The sequence below is a fragment of the Mytilinidion resinicola genome (genome assembly GCF_010093595.1).
Source record: "Mytilinidion resinicola strain CBS 304.34 unplaced genomic scaffold BDZ99scaffold_27, whole genome shotgun sequence".
In the NCBI taxonomy this organism is placed as follows: Eukaryota; Fungi; Ascomycota; class Dothideomycetes; order Mytilinidiales; family Mytilinidiaceae; genus Mytilinidion; species Mytilinidion resinicola.
The window spans coordinates 443,920-458,588 of record NW_022985463.1 but is presented as its reverse complement, the minus strand read 5'-3'; the positions used below and the strand labels follow the sequence as shown (position 1 = coordinate 458,588).

The following is a 14,669-nucleotide window of genomic DNA, read 5'->3' as shown; positions in this document are numbered from 1 at the left end:
CCGTTTCGCAGGCCGGGGGTGGAGCCGTCGGGGGGTTAGTAGTATTGCGGGAGCCAATAGGACATTTCGGATGTGGTGTGGTGTTCTTTGAAGTAGTTAAGAAGGGAGTAGAGGAACTAAGAGGGGAGATGGGGTTTTATGGGTGAAGGATGGAGGGTGGCGAAGGAATACGTGGGTTAGGGGAAGTGATGCGTTGGAGCCAAACGGGATGGAAGCTGGGAGGTGTGATTGGCTTTTTGAATTGGAATTGAGATCGCTGGCATCGCGATGGCAATCAGCAAACCGGTCACTTAGGAGTGTGCAACCTTTAAGGAAGGTTGCGAAGAGTAAAACCATAATGGAAAAGGTTGCAATCCTATCTATACAGCTGTCTCGCTCGTTGCCTATGCATACATCGTAGAGCGTCTGGATACGTCGCCCTATCGGCACACAGTTCCCCTATCAACCGTAGAATAACAATCGAAAATATGAACGCTAACTCCTAAATGATGATCTGTGAGCTCTAAAGCTCCTGCGTAATCGTAGCCACCTGGTTTGGACACACAGACACCTTGCGTAATTCTTTCTCTTAAGGCTGTGTTCGTGCCGCAGTCACGCCGCCCATTATTGATCATGATCACAGGAGGTCGGTTTAGCGTACGCAGACAGAGCACTGGGTCAAACGGCGTGCACGAATTCGTCAGCAATCGTATTGGCAAAGCGGCTGTAGCGGGGACTGGCAACTGGACTGGCACAATCACGGATGCTTCGGAGCGGCACTATCAAGCTCGTTGGCGGAGGGTCGATCTCAGGTTGATTTGGCTTCGAAGTTGACGTTGGCGGAGGGTCGACTTCAGGGGGATGCGACGACGTCGTAGTCGGCTGAGGGTCAATTTCGGGCGGATGTGACGATGTCGTGGTCGGCTGAGGGTCAATTTCAGGCGGATGCAACGATGATGTCCTTGTTGGCTGAGGATCGACCGCGGGCGGGTGCTGAGGCCAACCACCCGGCGGCGTGTAGTCCTCATCGTTACCCTGATAGCCATCGGGGCTTACTGTGACGAGCGGGCAGGAGGGAAATCCAGTCGATGTCATTGTACTGCCTCGAACAAGACAGCCCGAAGTGAGCCTCGATGCCGTCGTCGTGCACTTCGTCGATGTTGGATTCACCTCAGTGCACGAGACGAAGACGTTCGTTGCTGTCATCGACGATTCGCAAGACGTAGGAGAGTCCGACGGCCTACCTGGAGAGCTGACGGGAGGGCAGACACCACCGGGACAGCCAGAGGAGCATTTACCATCAATACATCCTGGACCTCCGCATTCTTCAAGCGAACAAGGACCGTATTTGCCACCACATTTCAGAAGCCCGCAACCTCCGCCGCATCCAAAGATGCCGCATCCGCCATCGCAGCCAAAGAGACCACACGTTTTACCACCATTGTTGCAGCCGGGTCCGCTCGATAGACCTAAGGGGCCGCAGCCGCAACCGAACTTCTCGCAGTGTTTAGAGCCGCAATTCTGGGTACAGGTTTGCTGAGGCTTTGGCCGCCCATGTCCGACCGAGACTGTGGAGGGGAATTGAAAGCTTTCAGACGCTATTGATGGAATTCCGGTCATGCTTGGCCAAGATTTCGGTGGGACACTTATCGATACCGTAGGCATGAGCTGCATCGTAATAGTCTGTGATCCTAAAGGGCAAATGGTTGGTACCGGCTGCTCAGATGTGGTACCTCCTTCAAATTCGGGATTGTGACTTGGCCGGAAAGTGGTTTCGCAGGGAGGAAGCGTCCAGACTATGGGAAGCGGAACGACGCTCTGAAGAGGATAGAATGTTGCATTGGGCGCGTCTGTTGACTCAACCGAGACTGGCCAGAAATTGATCTCGTTGGTCGTGAACGGAGGAACGCTGATCGTGGTGGTTACGGTCAATATACTTCCACCATTTACTGAAAGCACCGTCTCGGTCATGGGTGTCGGGGCATCATTGACAAGGGTCGGATTCACCGTAGTAATCGTTGACGTCTGGCCACCGGAGAGAGATAGAAAGGTGGTTGTCAATGCTGGCCAACTGATGGTCGTCATCGAAGGTAACGGGTATGGAGGCAATATAATAGTGCATGGAGGTACACACTGAATGCTAGGATTGGGGCCCCTGTACACCGAGTTGTCCACGTAGTAGTCCCCAGTCAAGTCCTTAGGTGCACCAGGATCGTTCCCACCAGAAGGATCATCTCCGGTTCCAATTCCAGAGTTGAAATCGATGGACCAGATCATGGTGCCTCCGAGACAGCGATCGTTGGCAAAAGAAACCTTCATGGCGAAAGTCTCTTCATCGTCGTAACCGATCCATTGGTCATCCCAAGTGATTTGCTTGACCGTAGTGTTCGGGATCATCTCTGGATACAGGCCCTTGCTTTCGATGAGCTGCTGGATTTACCGATCACTCATGAAGCCTTCAGTCTGAGTGCAGTTGCTCGCTTTGCTGGGACCAGTGAAGGTGCATCCAAAGTACATGCATTTTGTATCGCTGACAGTGAACCCTCGGCCATAGTATGCGAGTCCGAGGTTGACTTTATGGGGATCCAAATCATCAAACCAGAGCGGCAGAAGATCTTTGTCAATGTCCCGGATGTCGCTCTGAGGACGAATGATAGGCCCAACAGTTTTCACAGCTGCGTCCCAGGCACCATGCAGATCGTAGCCCATGAAGCCAAACCAGTCTACGTAGGGTTCCATGGCCTTAGGGTCCATTCCTCGTAGATACCAGTAGTCCGGGGCCAGTATGACACTTAAACCGTATCGGGTTCCGAATGCTGCCCGCAATTCTTGAACGAGAAACACGAGATTTGCGGTATCTTCTTCATGGCCTCCTCGCACGTCTGTGGCAGGGTACTCCCAATCGAGATCGAGGCCTTGAAACCCCCACTAGTTCATGAAAGAGATGACCGACGTGATGAACGATGCTCGGTTTTCTTTGGAACTGGTCATAGCGGACCACGTCCCTTGGGTCGGTCCAGGATCGCTGAATGACCATCCGCCAACGGCAATCCATGTCTGCATGGATTGGGTTTTCAGAGCTGTAAATCGTGGAATGAGCTCAACGTCGGCAGGCTCGGCTGGAACGATCGAAAAAGTGACAGGATCGATGTAGGCAAATGCAAAGTATAGATGCGTAAGACCAGTCGTGTTGATCTGCTCGGGCCAGATGCGATTGCAAGCTCGAGTGCGGATATTCCAAGATTGGTAGTAGGCGATCTTCCTACCACCACTGACAGTTCCACTACCAGGGCCACAGCTTGGAGAGGACTTGACCGTACAGCCACCAAATCCCTTTTGGCATGGAGTCGAGTTGCCGTCCTAGTCGTAGTCCCCGCAGTGAACCGCCTCAGTGCCGCACCATCCGTAGTATGAACAGCAAAGGTTCAAGCCGCACTTTTTATCTCCGCCTTCGGAGTCAACGCCGCACATTGCCTTCGCATCTCAGTTGGAGATGCAGGTGGCCGGCGGATTCGGGTGGCAGTGAGCGGGCTTGAAGCCGCACTTTCCATCGCTATTGCAGCAAGACCCGTCGAAACAAGGGCTGCCAGGGCCGCACTGAATTGGACCATCGACGAGCGTAGAAAAGCCAGTGGCATTTCCAATTTGATGGTTACCGGAAGACTCATTGGTGGCGATCTGGCCGAGAATGTAATCGGCGGAGATGTCGACGATGGGTAATGGGGGGAAATGGAGAAATCCTGGTGGGCAATCGATTGATTTGAGCGAGAGACTAAGTCGCGGCGAGGGGAATCTGCAGCTCTGAAGCCTTCATGGCCCTAAAAGATGGACACTATTAGCTCTTATCCAGAAAAGAAGAAAGAGAACGAGGTACACTGCACTGGCGTTGGAAATGCATACCTGATCGAGCGCACTCGCAAGACTTGCAACGCTTGCTGTGCCTGTCAGCGGCAGGGCAATAGCTACGAACCTCCACATTCCGAAGCTTTTGTTGAGTGCTTGTTGATCGGAATTGTTTTCGAAGTTGTTGAAGAAGAAGAGTGAGAAAGAAGGAAACGGATCGGGAATGGTGTCAGGTACGCCCCTGGCAGGTACGGTTCTGGCAGGTACGCCCCTGACATGCAAGGCAGGAGCTCCCACAGCTCCCTCTCTTGCTCTAGGAAGGTATAGAAAACACCACAACCAACTGCTTGCTCATGCACTGCGTGTACCTACTTGACTCACGTGACAAACAGAGGATATGAATCTTTAAATATAGACGAGGCCATAAATTTGACTGCCAGGCTATGTACTGAGAGAGACTTACATGTTCGGAATGGGTGAAAGTCGTATATCATTTCTCGGCTTTTGACGATGCACAGTGGCTAAGCGTAAATAAGCAAGTAACTAACCACAAGTCAGGAGGACCCCCTGGGGGGTAACAGCGGCTTCAATGGTTAAACGTGGTGAATTGAGGACGGACTCATGATAGTCCTCTAGGTGATTGGTACTCTTCGGACGACTTAACACACCAGCGTTATTATACCACCATCACACCAAGTGTATTATACCAATCAGCATGCACTTACGCAAGTATCGCAGATCCCAACTTTCCAACATGCGCTACTTTCGTGGGTTGATTATGTTGGTTGTGGCACTCCTCTGCGTCTTTATTCTGACTTCCCTGAAACAAACTATCAAAAAGGTGTCGAGAGAGCCATACTCACCTCCCTCGGACCACCTTCCCCCCATCGATAACCTCAAGGTAGATCTACAGAACATCTCTCAGAGACTCCTGCATCCCCGAGCATGGCCCCCACCGGCTCTCTCAGACGGTCGATTCGACGAACTCGCCTGCAAGGGCGCGAAGATGTTGGAAGCCATGGCGGCTAGTGACGACGAGGCCGCCAAGATCCTAGGTCTCCCCTCTACAATCGTTAAATGGAACGACTTCAGCGATTTGAAGAAGTAGGGATGGGACAGTGCCGACTTCAGTGCATACTACCCGGATGCCTGGACGGTCAATTGCTCTATCCTGAGGGCGTTTGCAGGGCTCGGGATATCGACCACCATGTTTGACAATCCGAAATTGCTTGCGGGTGCTGCTGGCGACAACCACTTTATCGTGTGGGAACATGAGTTGGAGTATGATGTGGATGGGAATGCACGTGCTGTAAGTTTGTTGTGATGAGATAGTAGAATGACTTCTGGCGATCAGGGGACGGCATCCGGAAAAGCGACGCTGACAATGCTTTTTTATAGTCGACTCACGCGGAGTACTCCTCCTTCTACAACGTTGCCAGCGGAACAATCGTCATGTTCGGAGCGTACGGCTGCGCATACAAAGCCCCGAAGCAGGATCCTCCCGTCCCACAACGCGATTGGCCAGCTCTCGCGCAATGGGCCGACGTATCTTAGCTCCAGTGGAAGCAAATTGCTGGTGGCGAGGTCAAGAGTCTGCGTTACATCATCTCTTCTCCGGTCGAGAACGACGAGACCAACGAAGTCGTGCAACAAGCGCTTGCGAACAACGGCAAACAGCTTGGACAATGGCCAGAACGAGTCGAGTTTGCGGCAACAACACAGGAGGGCCAAGCATTGCTTGCGTCTGCGAACGGGAGGAGAACTGCATGGATGCTGATCAGTCACAAGGCGGACTTTGGTTTGAAGACTGTAAGTCTGTCATCGTCTTTCGCGATGACGGAAATGGCGAGCGTGTTCCTACTCTTGCTTTCACTATTAAGGATGTCTGAGTGTATATAGATCTTGTCTTAGTGTGGATGCTTGCAATTCCTTGGGCCTTGGAACGTTGGTCACTATGCTGCGGCAAGACGAAAGACGGGGTTGTTGGTTTAGGTAGATTGACCCGACCCGAGAAATTCAAAGCACGTTAGAAGCATCTGATGTCAACTGAGAAATCTACATAACATACCTGATTGGGAAGAGATTGGATCGACTACCTAGGTATTCTATATCGCCCCTGCTGTCGTCCTCTTCTTCGAATGCTCCGAAGCAATAACAGTCAGGCTGCGAGTCACACCTACTGCTGTCTGTTAGGAGCACTTGGCTCTAAGTAGAGAGCTAGGCCTTAGTGATTCATTTTCTTGCGGAAAGAGCTGGCGGGTAGGGGGGACGTGGGTGAGGTTGAGATTGAGGCGACTTGTGGACGCTGAGATCCACTATTTCAAGGGCTATATACAATAGGACTAGCGCCGTATCCCCTATTTGTAAGCAAAATTACGCCCCGCGTTCCCACTTCGTCAATACACCCTCTCCCTCTCCACAAGAAGCAGTATCCAGTTCATCTTTGATTTGCGGCTCTGAATACAAGCTAAAAATGGTTGTCGAGCTCCCGTACAGTCTTCACAGCCGGTATGCATCTATTGCAATTGCCTGGACTGTCATCATCATCCCTCCCGTCTTCATAAATCTAGGCTTATTCTACGGTCTCTGGTATGGCAAGCCAGAAATAGATCGCCTGCACGGTACGATCTTCCACATTCAGGTATCAATTCAAAGAATGTGATTGCTAAACAAATCGATGTAACACAGTTTTGACACTCCCAACGGCAGTCCTCGGGATCTTCACAGCTATCGCTATTGTCGACCGCGTCTGGAAACTGACTCGCTCTTCACCAGAATACCGTCCACTCAACTCACCACGCCACGCTCTCGATATCTTCCAATGGGGCTATTTTTTGGCTTTGATCCTCATTTCCGCCCTGATCACTTCTGCTCTCGCGAGAGGGGACGCGGATCAGGACGGCCATGATTTGCAGATTCGTTTGATCTCATTACCAGCAGCGGTGCTCATGTACCTCGTGGCCACTCTCGCCTTGTTGTCATTGGCTCTCAGCCGCCTTGAACTGAAGCTGCCGTTCCGGTTTGGCAGTCTGGACGCTGGAAATGTGGTGAGACCAGCAATATTCTACATTGTCGAAGACATTGTGGCGGTGGACGGCGGCGGCGGGCTAGAGTATCGCAAAGCGTTCATTGCGCGATATGACAGTAGCCCGATCTTCCGCAGGATGATCTGGGACCTGAGCGTGGTATGGATGCTATACTTCTACGTCTTTGCTGTTCTTCTTACAGTTCTTGTGTTCACGTTGCCGAAAGCGGCTGTATATGTAGTTGGGTGGGCTGGCCCATTTCCATTTGCAGGTCTGCTGGCTATTTGGACGATATTTCATGTCAAGTCAGAATTACGAAAGGAGAGGAAGGGCCCGCTCGAGAACGAAAGGACACCGCTTTTAAGCTGAAGCTGCAAAAGAACTCATCATACTTTATTGTATGCCAGTGTTTGAACCAGAAGGCAGTATGTGTAATTCTGCCAAAATTCACGTCTGATAAAAATAATTTCGCCGAGAATTGGAATCGCATAAATTCCAAGGCATTAGAGTTGTAGGTGATTCGTACTTCTTCGGGGCACGTCGCTTCTTTTTCAAGTTTTGCGCGTCGACATTGTATGTCAATAACACCAGACTCTATCTCCTAAAATCGACTGAAGCCACATTATTCGAAACCCCCAACGCCCTCTCTAGACTCTCAGCCCCCTTCGCTCCAACAGAGCCCATCCTCAACGCCTCTTACCTAATCAGCACCTTTCACGCACATCCACCGAACTCTCCCAACTCTTCACCCGCACCCTGCCCTTTCAATTCCTAGCCCACCAACCTCTTCTCAACATCTAGTCTCCATTAGCACCCCTCCGCCCACTACCTTAGAAGCATCACTCACCCGCCTCCCCCCAAAGCCTTCATCGCCGCCTCCCTCCTTCGCTCCCAATTCGCCTGCGCAACCGCTGGACCATACTGCCTAACATCGTCCTCGTATTTCCGGCGTTGCAGTCGCGATCGCGGGGGTGGAACGCTGGATGGCGGTGGTTGAGCGTAAGCGTGCTGCATCTGTGGATGTGGATGCGTGGCGGTGTCGGATGATTTGTCGGGTTTCTTGAAACACTTTAGGAGGAGGAGGAGGAGGCACATTGTGGAGTGATTGGGGAGGTGGACTGAAGAGTGAAAGGTGTGTGGGTGGGTTTAGGTTGAGGGGGATTTTGAAGGGGTTGAGGTTGGGAAGGGAGAATATTATATAGAGAGGTGAAGTCAGGGGAATTGTAATTAAGGGAATATTTTAGCGCGGGGCTATGTAGCTGAAAGAGGTGGGTTGATAGGTGCTCATTGTTGCGAGAATTACTCTTTTGGGACGCAAAGTGCGAGGTGATCTGCGAAGGTGCTACGGTAGATCTTGAAAGAAGTTCGGCCATCGAGACATATGCTAGAATTGGAAGCGAATTAGCATCAAATAGGCTTTCATTCATCAACGAGCGTCATGTCAGACATTATAGCCAAGCAAGCTCCAATCAAATCCTCCACCAGCATCAAGTTCAGCCGAGCTCATGCCTATGGAACTTCGCATAAGCCTTACAGTGCCGCTTGTAGTTGGCCCGACGGTCATATGGATGACCGTACTTCTGACAATACCGTTCAAGACCGTTCAAGACATACGTATGTCCGCGTTGGGTCCGCGTGATGCTTTTCGTGAACATGCTTTTTGAGGTGAGCTTTGGTATCGCATGCGTGGTTGCAGCCATTCTCGGCGCACTTCCAGTCTCGGCTATGACCCTTGCGGTGCTGGCTAGGGGTAATGACTAAGCGGTGGCATCAAAGTGAACGATATATGACTTACTTTCGCGCGTGTGCCTTGATGAAGGTCTTTCCGCATATGTTGCATAGAAGGTTGCCCGATTGGCTGAAGACTTCTGAAGAGAGCGTGAAAGGAGAATCACTGGGTGAAGTTGAAGCATAATGAGGAAGAGAGCCGGTAGTGGATGGTGTTTGGAGGGACGGAGGAGTTGACAATGGTGCAGATGCCTTCTCTGCGAGTCCGGACTGTGGCAAATCCCGAATGTGACGAAGCGTGTTCACCTCGTCTGCTTAATTCAGAATGGTGTGTTTGAATGGGTTCGGTTTGGTTATGTTTAGTGCTGAATTCGCTCAAGATTCGGGATGGTTGGTCAGTCGAAAGGACTTCGAGAGTGGGTAAGACAGGGTCGCAGTAACAAGGTTGGTTTGGAAATTGCAAAACAAGCGTATATAATGAATGAGTAGTGTTATGGCCTCGCGCCGGGAACTTGACGGAGGCCAGCTCCTTAAGTATTATTTAGGAGAAACGGTGGCGCGATTGAAGTTCGCGGGCAGAGTGAGCGTCGAGAGAGAATGAAGAAGTGATTATTCCATAGCGACGAACTATTGTCTTCTTATATATTTGTTAGCTGCCTACCGGTGCCGACCCGACAATCAGAGTCCCATGCAACATCATTAGACATCCCTGTTCAAGGACTCAAAAGTTCTGAATGCGGCCTGGGTTGGGTGTCTCCAAGCGAACGTGCATATCGCAAGCCAATGAAGTTCAAGACTACGGCGAGTTGCAAGAAAATGAGCGCCTGAACTTATGGACTCGTGGTGCTTGGATGTACGTGAGTGATAACGATTACATATGCTTGTAATCTCACCGCTAGTGAGTTGAGAGTCTTTCCGCGGGACTGATTAGGCCTCTGCTTATAAAAGCTTCCTTACCAAGATCGCTTTGCGTTCCGACAATCAGTCTTCTCCAAAAGTTTCTTCCTTTCTCAGCAATCACTATCATCACTATGGGCCGCAACAACGTCCGCAAAGGCTCCGACCTCCTCCAAAGAGCCGGCTCTCAAATCGACATAGCATCCGTCATCCCAGAATTCGGCGACCAGCCTCGCTACATCGTAGGGCACGACATGTCTCAAATCGACTTAGAGCGCTTCATCAACGTCATCCGTCACGGGCAAAACGACGCTTGGATGCAACCACAATCATCACTCGCCAACTCTCCGATCACTCCTGCTACCAACTGCCTTGTAACATGCGAAGCAAGTCAGGCATTGGCATGCCCGAAAATACATGTCACCCAGGGAATATCATCAGAGGGTTCCCACCGCGTTACCACCAGACAACACGGAAGCCCGTCGTGAAGGAATCCGACGTTGTCTTCATCCTCGTTGTTCAAGGACGTAGCGGCTCGAACCGGTCGAAGTTCGTACTGAGGACCGGTCTGGAAGCAACTGGAGCGGAGTTATTCTTTGAGGCCGCGAACGGATTCTCGGTCGTATTTAGCGGGGCTATGCTGAAAACCAATATGGACAAGCGAAGGGATGTGAGATATGGCTACAAAAGAGAGAGTACCCTAGAGGAACTGGTTTCTATCAGCGAAGACGACGCCGAGAAAATGATTGGTGTTTTGTGCTAGGCGGTTTGACCTGTTCGGAAGTTCTTCATATGAGACGGAATGAAAACCTTCGGATGTTGCTAGTTAGAGCAAATTGAAAGATTATGTTCTTTGTACCTGCGTTTCTTCATCGTTATCCCTAATTCCCTCGCCATCTTATCTCACCCACTAGGAACTTGTCTAATCAAGGACAACAAGACGAGTAAGAAATGAATGTGCATATTGATCGGACTATACTTAGCTCAAGAGAGACATTGATAAGGTACTTGTGAAAAGCTCCAAGGCCAGAAGGTCATGAGTGACTAATGAGAGTTGAGATGCTGGAGACAGGAAGAGCGTTGAATGGAGTCAGGGCGGGCTATCGCTGCCGATTACCGTTCTCTAAATACCAGATTTCCTCTGAGATGCAAAAGCATAATGATATGCATGATCTAAGCCCCGCCAAGTACTGTTATGAGATATAAATACGCTTCTTTTCTTGCATGGCCTTTACATCCTGAACACGCCGAAGGTAGTCTCCACCTCCTTCGCCTGTCCGCCCATTGCAGCTTGCAATCCCATTCCGAGGACTCTCCGGGTGTGCTCTGGTGGAATGACACCGTCATCCCAGAGCCTTGCCGAGCCAAACGTCGCCTCGCTCTCGCGCTCGATTCTTGCTTTCAGATCTGGATCCACTGATTTACCTACAGCTTCCATGACTGAGGATAGTTGCTCAGGCCCCATGACGGAGGTACGAGCATTTGGCCACGTCCACAGGAAGCGAGGAGAGTATGCGCGACCACTATAATACGTCAGCCACCTGACTCCATCAAAAGGCAGATGCAGTTAAACCAAACAGAGCATCGAGACAAGGAAAGAAACAACAAGGTACTCACCACATGCCATAATTTCCCGCGCCTGCACTAGCCCCAAAAACAACGGTAAATTTCGGCACTTCCGCACAGCTAACCGCCGTCACTAACTTGGCGCCATTTTTCGCAATGCCGCCCTTCTCCGCATCCGCGCCGACCATGAAGCCCGAGATATTCTGCAGGAACACGAGCGGGATCTGTCGCTTAGCGCAGAGCTGGATGAAATGAGCACCCTTGAGCGAGCTCTCGGAAAAGAGGATGCCATTGTTGGCAACTATGCCGACGCGATGGCCGTAGATTTGCGCGAAGCCCGTTACGAGGGTTGAACCGTAGTTTGGCTTGAATTCGGCGAAGACACTGCCGTCGACGATGCGGGCGATGACTTCGTGGGCGGGGATTTGGCGGCGGAGGTTGGTGCCAACGATGCCGGAGAGCTCGGAGGGGTCGTGGATGGGTTCTTTATAGGTCTTGGTGACTGCGGACGAAGGAGGTGCTTGGCCTCGGATCCAATTGAGGTTGCTGATGCTCCGGCGGGCGAGAACGAGGGCGTGGGCGTCGTCGACAGCCAGGTAATCGGTCACACCTGAGATTTCGCTGTGAAGCTTGCCGCCGCCGAGATCTTCTGCGCTGACGACCTCGCCGGTGGCTGCTTTTACTAATGGAGGTCCAGCAAGGAAAATGTGACCCTGTTCGGCGACAATGATAGATTCATCGGACATGCTAGGGACGTAGGCGCCTCCGGCTGTGCATGGTCCCATTACCACGGATATTTGGGGTATTCCAGCGGATGACACTGAGTGATATCAGCATTGAAGCTTGAAAGAAAGAAGAAAATAATCATACTCCTAGCTTGATTAAAGAAAATACGGCCAAAATGATCACGATCAGGAAAGACATCCGCCTGATGAGGCAGATTGGCTCCTCCCGAATCAACAAGATATATGCAAGGTAGTCCTACACACGTTAGCAAGTCATCCATCCCAGAGAAATCAATTAACACACTGTTCTCTTGTGCAATCGCCTGCGCCCTCAAATGCTTTTTCACTGTAATGGGATAATACGTCCCACCCTTGACCCTACACCACGTCAGCTCTCACTCCCCAGAAAACACCCTCTGGACGTCTTACGTGCTATCATTCGCGACAATCATACACGTCACGCCCTCTACCGTCCCAATCCCCGTCACTATCCCGCCCGCCGGCACATCCTCGCCAGGATACACCTCATACGCCGCCAGCTGAGAGAGCTCCAAAAACGACGTCCCCGGATCTATGAGCGCTGTGACACGGTCCCTAGGCAACATCTTTCCTCGGGCTACGTGCTTCGCCCTCGCCTTCTCATGTCCGCCCTTCGCGATCCGCGTGTGTAGCTCCGTCATCTTGGCCATGAGCTCGTCCATCTGCCGCTTGTTCTCTTTGAAATCCGCAGAGCTGGTGTCGACGGCTGTCGGAAGGATGGAGATAGCCTCTGCATGCTGGGAGTGCGTATGTGTTGCGATTGCGCGTGCGCAGGTTCGGGGATGCAGGCGGAGGTGAGGGCGGGCGGAGGTGCCGCGGAGGGAGGAGCGGAAGAGGTGGAGGAGCTCGCGGGAGGGGATTGCGGCGGCCATTGTTGCGAAGGGCCGAGAGAATAGGAGTGCTGTAGGGAAGTAGAAGCTTGAAGCTTGAAATGTAAAGGTTGGGTTGAGGGCGAAGTTGTTCTTGATGGATCGTGAAAACGCGGGGACGGCTAGCTTCGGCTTCTGAGTTTCCGGGGTATTTCAGTACCTAGGTTGATCAACTGGGATGGGAGCTTGCAGGCTTACTCGGATCAGGAACTTTGAAAGGGAGGCTTGTTGCCGACCGGAGGGTGGATTTACCGAAAATGGTGAAGGGTTGGTGGGGAATATTGAATGAATGCTGTGGTCACTTTACTATTGATGAATGACACTTATCAGAGTGACCGTATAATTACGTGTAATACACAATGTCAAAGTATATATCAGGCTTTCGAAATCTGGAGGGGAGATGTAAGGCACTGGGGCACTCGAGCACCCAAGTAAGTAAACAATCGTGCCCTTCACTAGTTCTAATATCTTACTTTCTACAAGACTACTGTGCACATGGTATCATTGCAGCTCAGCATCGAGCTCAAAGCGTACAGAGCAACCCTCAACGACTCTATACAGGCCGCCAACAACACACCTAAGCTACCTCAATCATACCAAATAGCATTCATACCAAATCCTGGCTCTGGTATGTCTAGCCTCGCGACTCTCGCAAGGAACTCCTCATTCCATCGATAAATCTCTACACCACCCTTCTCATCGTCCGTCAAAGCCAGCCATTCGTCAGTCCACGGACAAGGACTCACGGCGTTCGAGTGACCTCCGCTGGTCGGGGTAGGATTCAGGCAGATCTGGCGCTCGATTGCGCCAACTGAGTTCAGTTTGAAGGCGGCGATGTAGCCGGTTAGGGAGAAGGAGTTGGCGCGGGAGGTCGCGAAGAGATACTCGCTACTCTGTGTGAGGAAGACGACGTCGGAGCGGTACATTTTGGGATTCGAGATGCCTATACCACTATCAGTTTGAATCCAGCCCGGAAATTTGGAAGGCATACCTGGCGGTATGAGGGGATACGTGATGTGTGTGAACACGGGCATGTATGTCTTCTCATCAATCACGTATACCGCGAGATTGTTTCCGCCCTCCATCAGTGCATACAGGTACTTCCCACTTGGATGTATCTCAACCCAGCGCGGGTGGTCCCCTGAAGCTGGCGCATCAACGCTGCCAACGAGCGTCAGGTGTCCTGTTTCACTGTCCTTCTTGTGCGTCCATATTTTGTTCGCCCACATATCTGCGGAGTATATGTACGCCTCCGAAGGATCAAAGACCATGCCGTGAATTGCTGACTTCTCTGAGTACTCGTAGTTTTGGACATTCGATTGTAGACCTCCATCTTTGTTTATAGAGAAGACGTTGCCGTATCCCGCATAATCGTAGAATGGGTTCCCGTATACATGGTAAGGCGGCTTCTTTGAAGCAAGGACAAATATAGCCCGTGTTTTGGTGTCGGCAGAGGCCGCTTTCGCTGGGAGAAGTTGAAGTCAAGCCATTACTTCGAAAGGGGCCAAGTTGGACGTACGGTGGCCTCCTAGGGGGTACGATGCATGGTGTATAATCTCAGAAGGGCTCTTCACGGTATAGCTTGACCACTTTTTCATCGCAGCTCCATAGATGTTCTTTCGCGCATGCTGCGGAATGTTAGCGATTGCCGCATGTGTTTAAGAGTAGCTTACGTCAAATGTCATCCATGATATCGGCTCATCCTCTGGAATACTGGTCTTCTTAATCAATGTTAGGCTGAGAGCTTCGTCGTCAAATTCTACGGTATAGATACTCCCAGGCGGGGTCCAAGTCCCTATCATCAAATGGTGCTTCATTCTTCTGAGCTTTGGAGCAATGCACTGGGGACGTCAGAACGATCCTGAGACCAAAAATGTCAGCATGGTTTGACTTCCGGAGAGTCCGACTCGGAAACTGGACTCGGAATTGAAAAGTAAATAGAACGCGTGTAGAAAAAAGGTATATACCGAATTAGCACCCGCGTCATTAGTGGGGGG

At 51.3% G+C, this 14,669-nt stretch overlaps 9 protein-coding genes across 9 annotated transcripts; 4 read left to right on the top strand and 5 right to left on the bottom strand.

Moving 5' to 3' along the window:
- Positions 1-2,415: 2,415 nt before the first annotated feature.
- BDZ99DRAFT_491764 (glycoside hydrolase) lies at positions 2,416-3,530 on the bottom strand (the record flags this gene model as incomplete). The annotated part of the gene is made up of 3 exons (XM_033723122.1): positions 2,416-2,874; positions 2,929-3,200; positions 3,524-3,530. The coding sequence occupies 3 exons, from the start codon at positions 3,528-3,530 to the stop codon at positions 2,416-2,418; spliced, it is 738 nt and encodes a 245-aa protein (XP_033570356.1).
- A 766-nt stretch (positions 3,531-4,296) lies between these two features.
- Positions 4,297-5,044, top strand: BDZ99DRAFT_171832 (uncharacterized protein). The gene has a single exon (XM_033712980.1). It carries the CDS (start codon positions 4,538-4,540, stop codon positions 4,928-4,930), a length of 393 nt encoding a protein of 130 aa, XP_033570355.1. The 5' UTR covers positions 4,297-4,537; the 3' UTR covers positions 4,931-5,044.
- On the top strand, positions 5,030-5,814 carry BDZ99DRAFT_482229 (uncharacterized protein; the record flags this gene model as incomplete). The annotated part of the gene is made up of 3 exons (XM_033722469.1): positions 5,030-5,131; positions 5,377-5,631; positions 5,734-5,814. The coding sequence occupies 3 exons, from the start codon at positions 5,030-5,032 to the stop codon at positions 5,812-5,814; spliced, it is 438 nt and encodes a 145-aa protein (XP_033570354.1).
- Positions 5,815-6,295: 481 nt separating this feature from the next.
- BDZ99DRAFT_482228 (uncharacterized protein) lies at positions 6,296-7,217 on the top strand (the record flags this gene model as incomplete). The annotated part of the gene is made up of 2 exons (XM_033722468.1): positions 6,296-6,443; positions 6,511-7,217. 2 exons carry the CDS (start codon positions 6,296-6,298, stop codon positions 7,215-7,217), a joined length of 855 nt encoding a protein of 284 aa, XP_033570353.1.
- Positions 7,218-7,692: 475 nt separating this feature from the next.
- BDZ99DRAFT_468343 (uncharacterized protein) lies at positions 7,693-8,226 on the bottom strand. Its single transcript, XM_033721220.1, has one exon. It carries the CDS (start codon positions 8,219-8,221, stop codon positions 7,919-7,921), a length of 303 nt encoding a protein of 100 aa, XP_033570352.1. The 5' UTR covers positions 8,222-8,226; the 3' UTR covers positions 7,693-7,918.
- Positions 8,227-8,289: 63 nt separating this feature from the next.
- On the bottom strand, positions 8,290-9,032 carry BDZ99DRAFT_503396 (uncharacterized protein; the record flags this gene model as incomplete). The annotated part of the gene is made up of 3 exons (XM_033723960.1): positions 8,644-9,032; positions 8,463-8,592; positions 8,290-8,428 (listed from the first exon to the last, which is right to left on the bottom strand). Exons 1-3 carry the CDS (start codon positions 8,759-8,761, stop codon positions 8,290-8,292), a joined length of 387 nt encoding a protein of 128 aa, XP_033570351.1. The 5' UTR covers positions 8,762-9,032.
- Positions 9,033-9,607: 575 nt separating this feature from the next.
- BDZ99DRAFT_526742 (uncharacterized protein) lies at positions 9,608-10,236 on the top strand (the record flags this gene model as incomplete). Its single annotated transcript, XM_033726168.1, has 2 exons — positions 9,608-9,863; positions 9,902-10,236. 2 exons carry the CDS (start codon positions 9,608-9,610, stop codon positions 10,234-10,236), a joined length of 591 nt encoding a protein of 196 aa, XP_033570350.1.
- Positions 10,237-10,704: 468 nt separating this feature from the next.
- On the bottom strand, positions 10,705-12,675 carry BDZ99DRAFT_399859 (methylcrotonoyl-CoA carboxylase subunit beta; the record flags this gene model as incomplete). The annotated part of the gene is made up of 5 exons (XM_033716152.1): positions 10,705-10,996; positions 11,091-11,859; positions 11,910-12,020; positions 12,069-12,142; positions 12,194-12,675. The coding sequence occupies 5 exons, from the start codon at positions 12,673-12,675 to the stop codon at positions 10,705-10,707; spliced, it is 1,728 nt and encodes a 575-aa protein (XP_033570349.1).
- Positions 12,676-13,155: 480 nt separating this feature from the next.
- On the bottom strand, positions 13,156-14,580 carry BDZ99DRAFT_468340 (3-carboxy-cis,cis-mucoante lactonizing enzyme). Its single transcript, XM_033721219.1, has 4 exons — positions 14,346-14,580; positions 14,192-14,300; positions 13,664-14,137; positions 13,156-13,615 (listed from the first exon to the last, which is right to left on the bottom strand). Exons 1-4 carry the CDS (start codon positions 14,487-14,489, stop codon positions 13,260-13,262), a joined length of 1,083 nt encoding a protein of 360 aa, XP_033570348.1. The 5' UTR covers positions 14,490-14,580; the 3' UTR covers positions 13,156-13,259.
- Between the last annotated feature and the right edge of the window lie 89 nt (positions 14,581-14,669).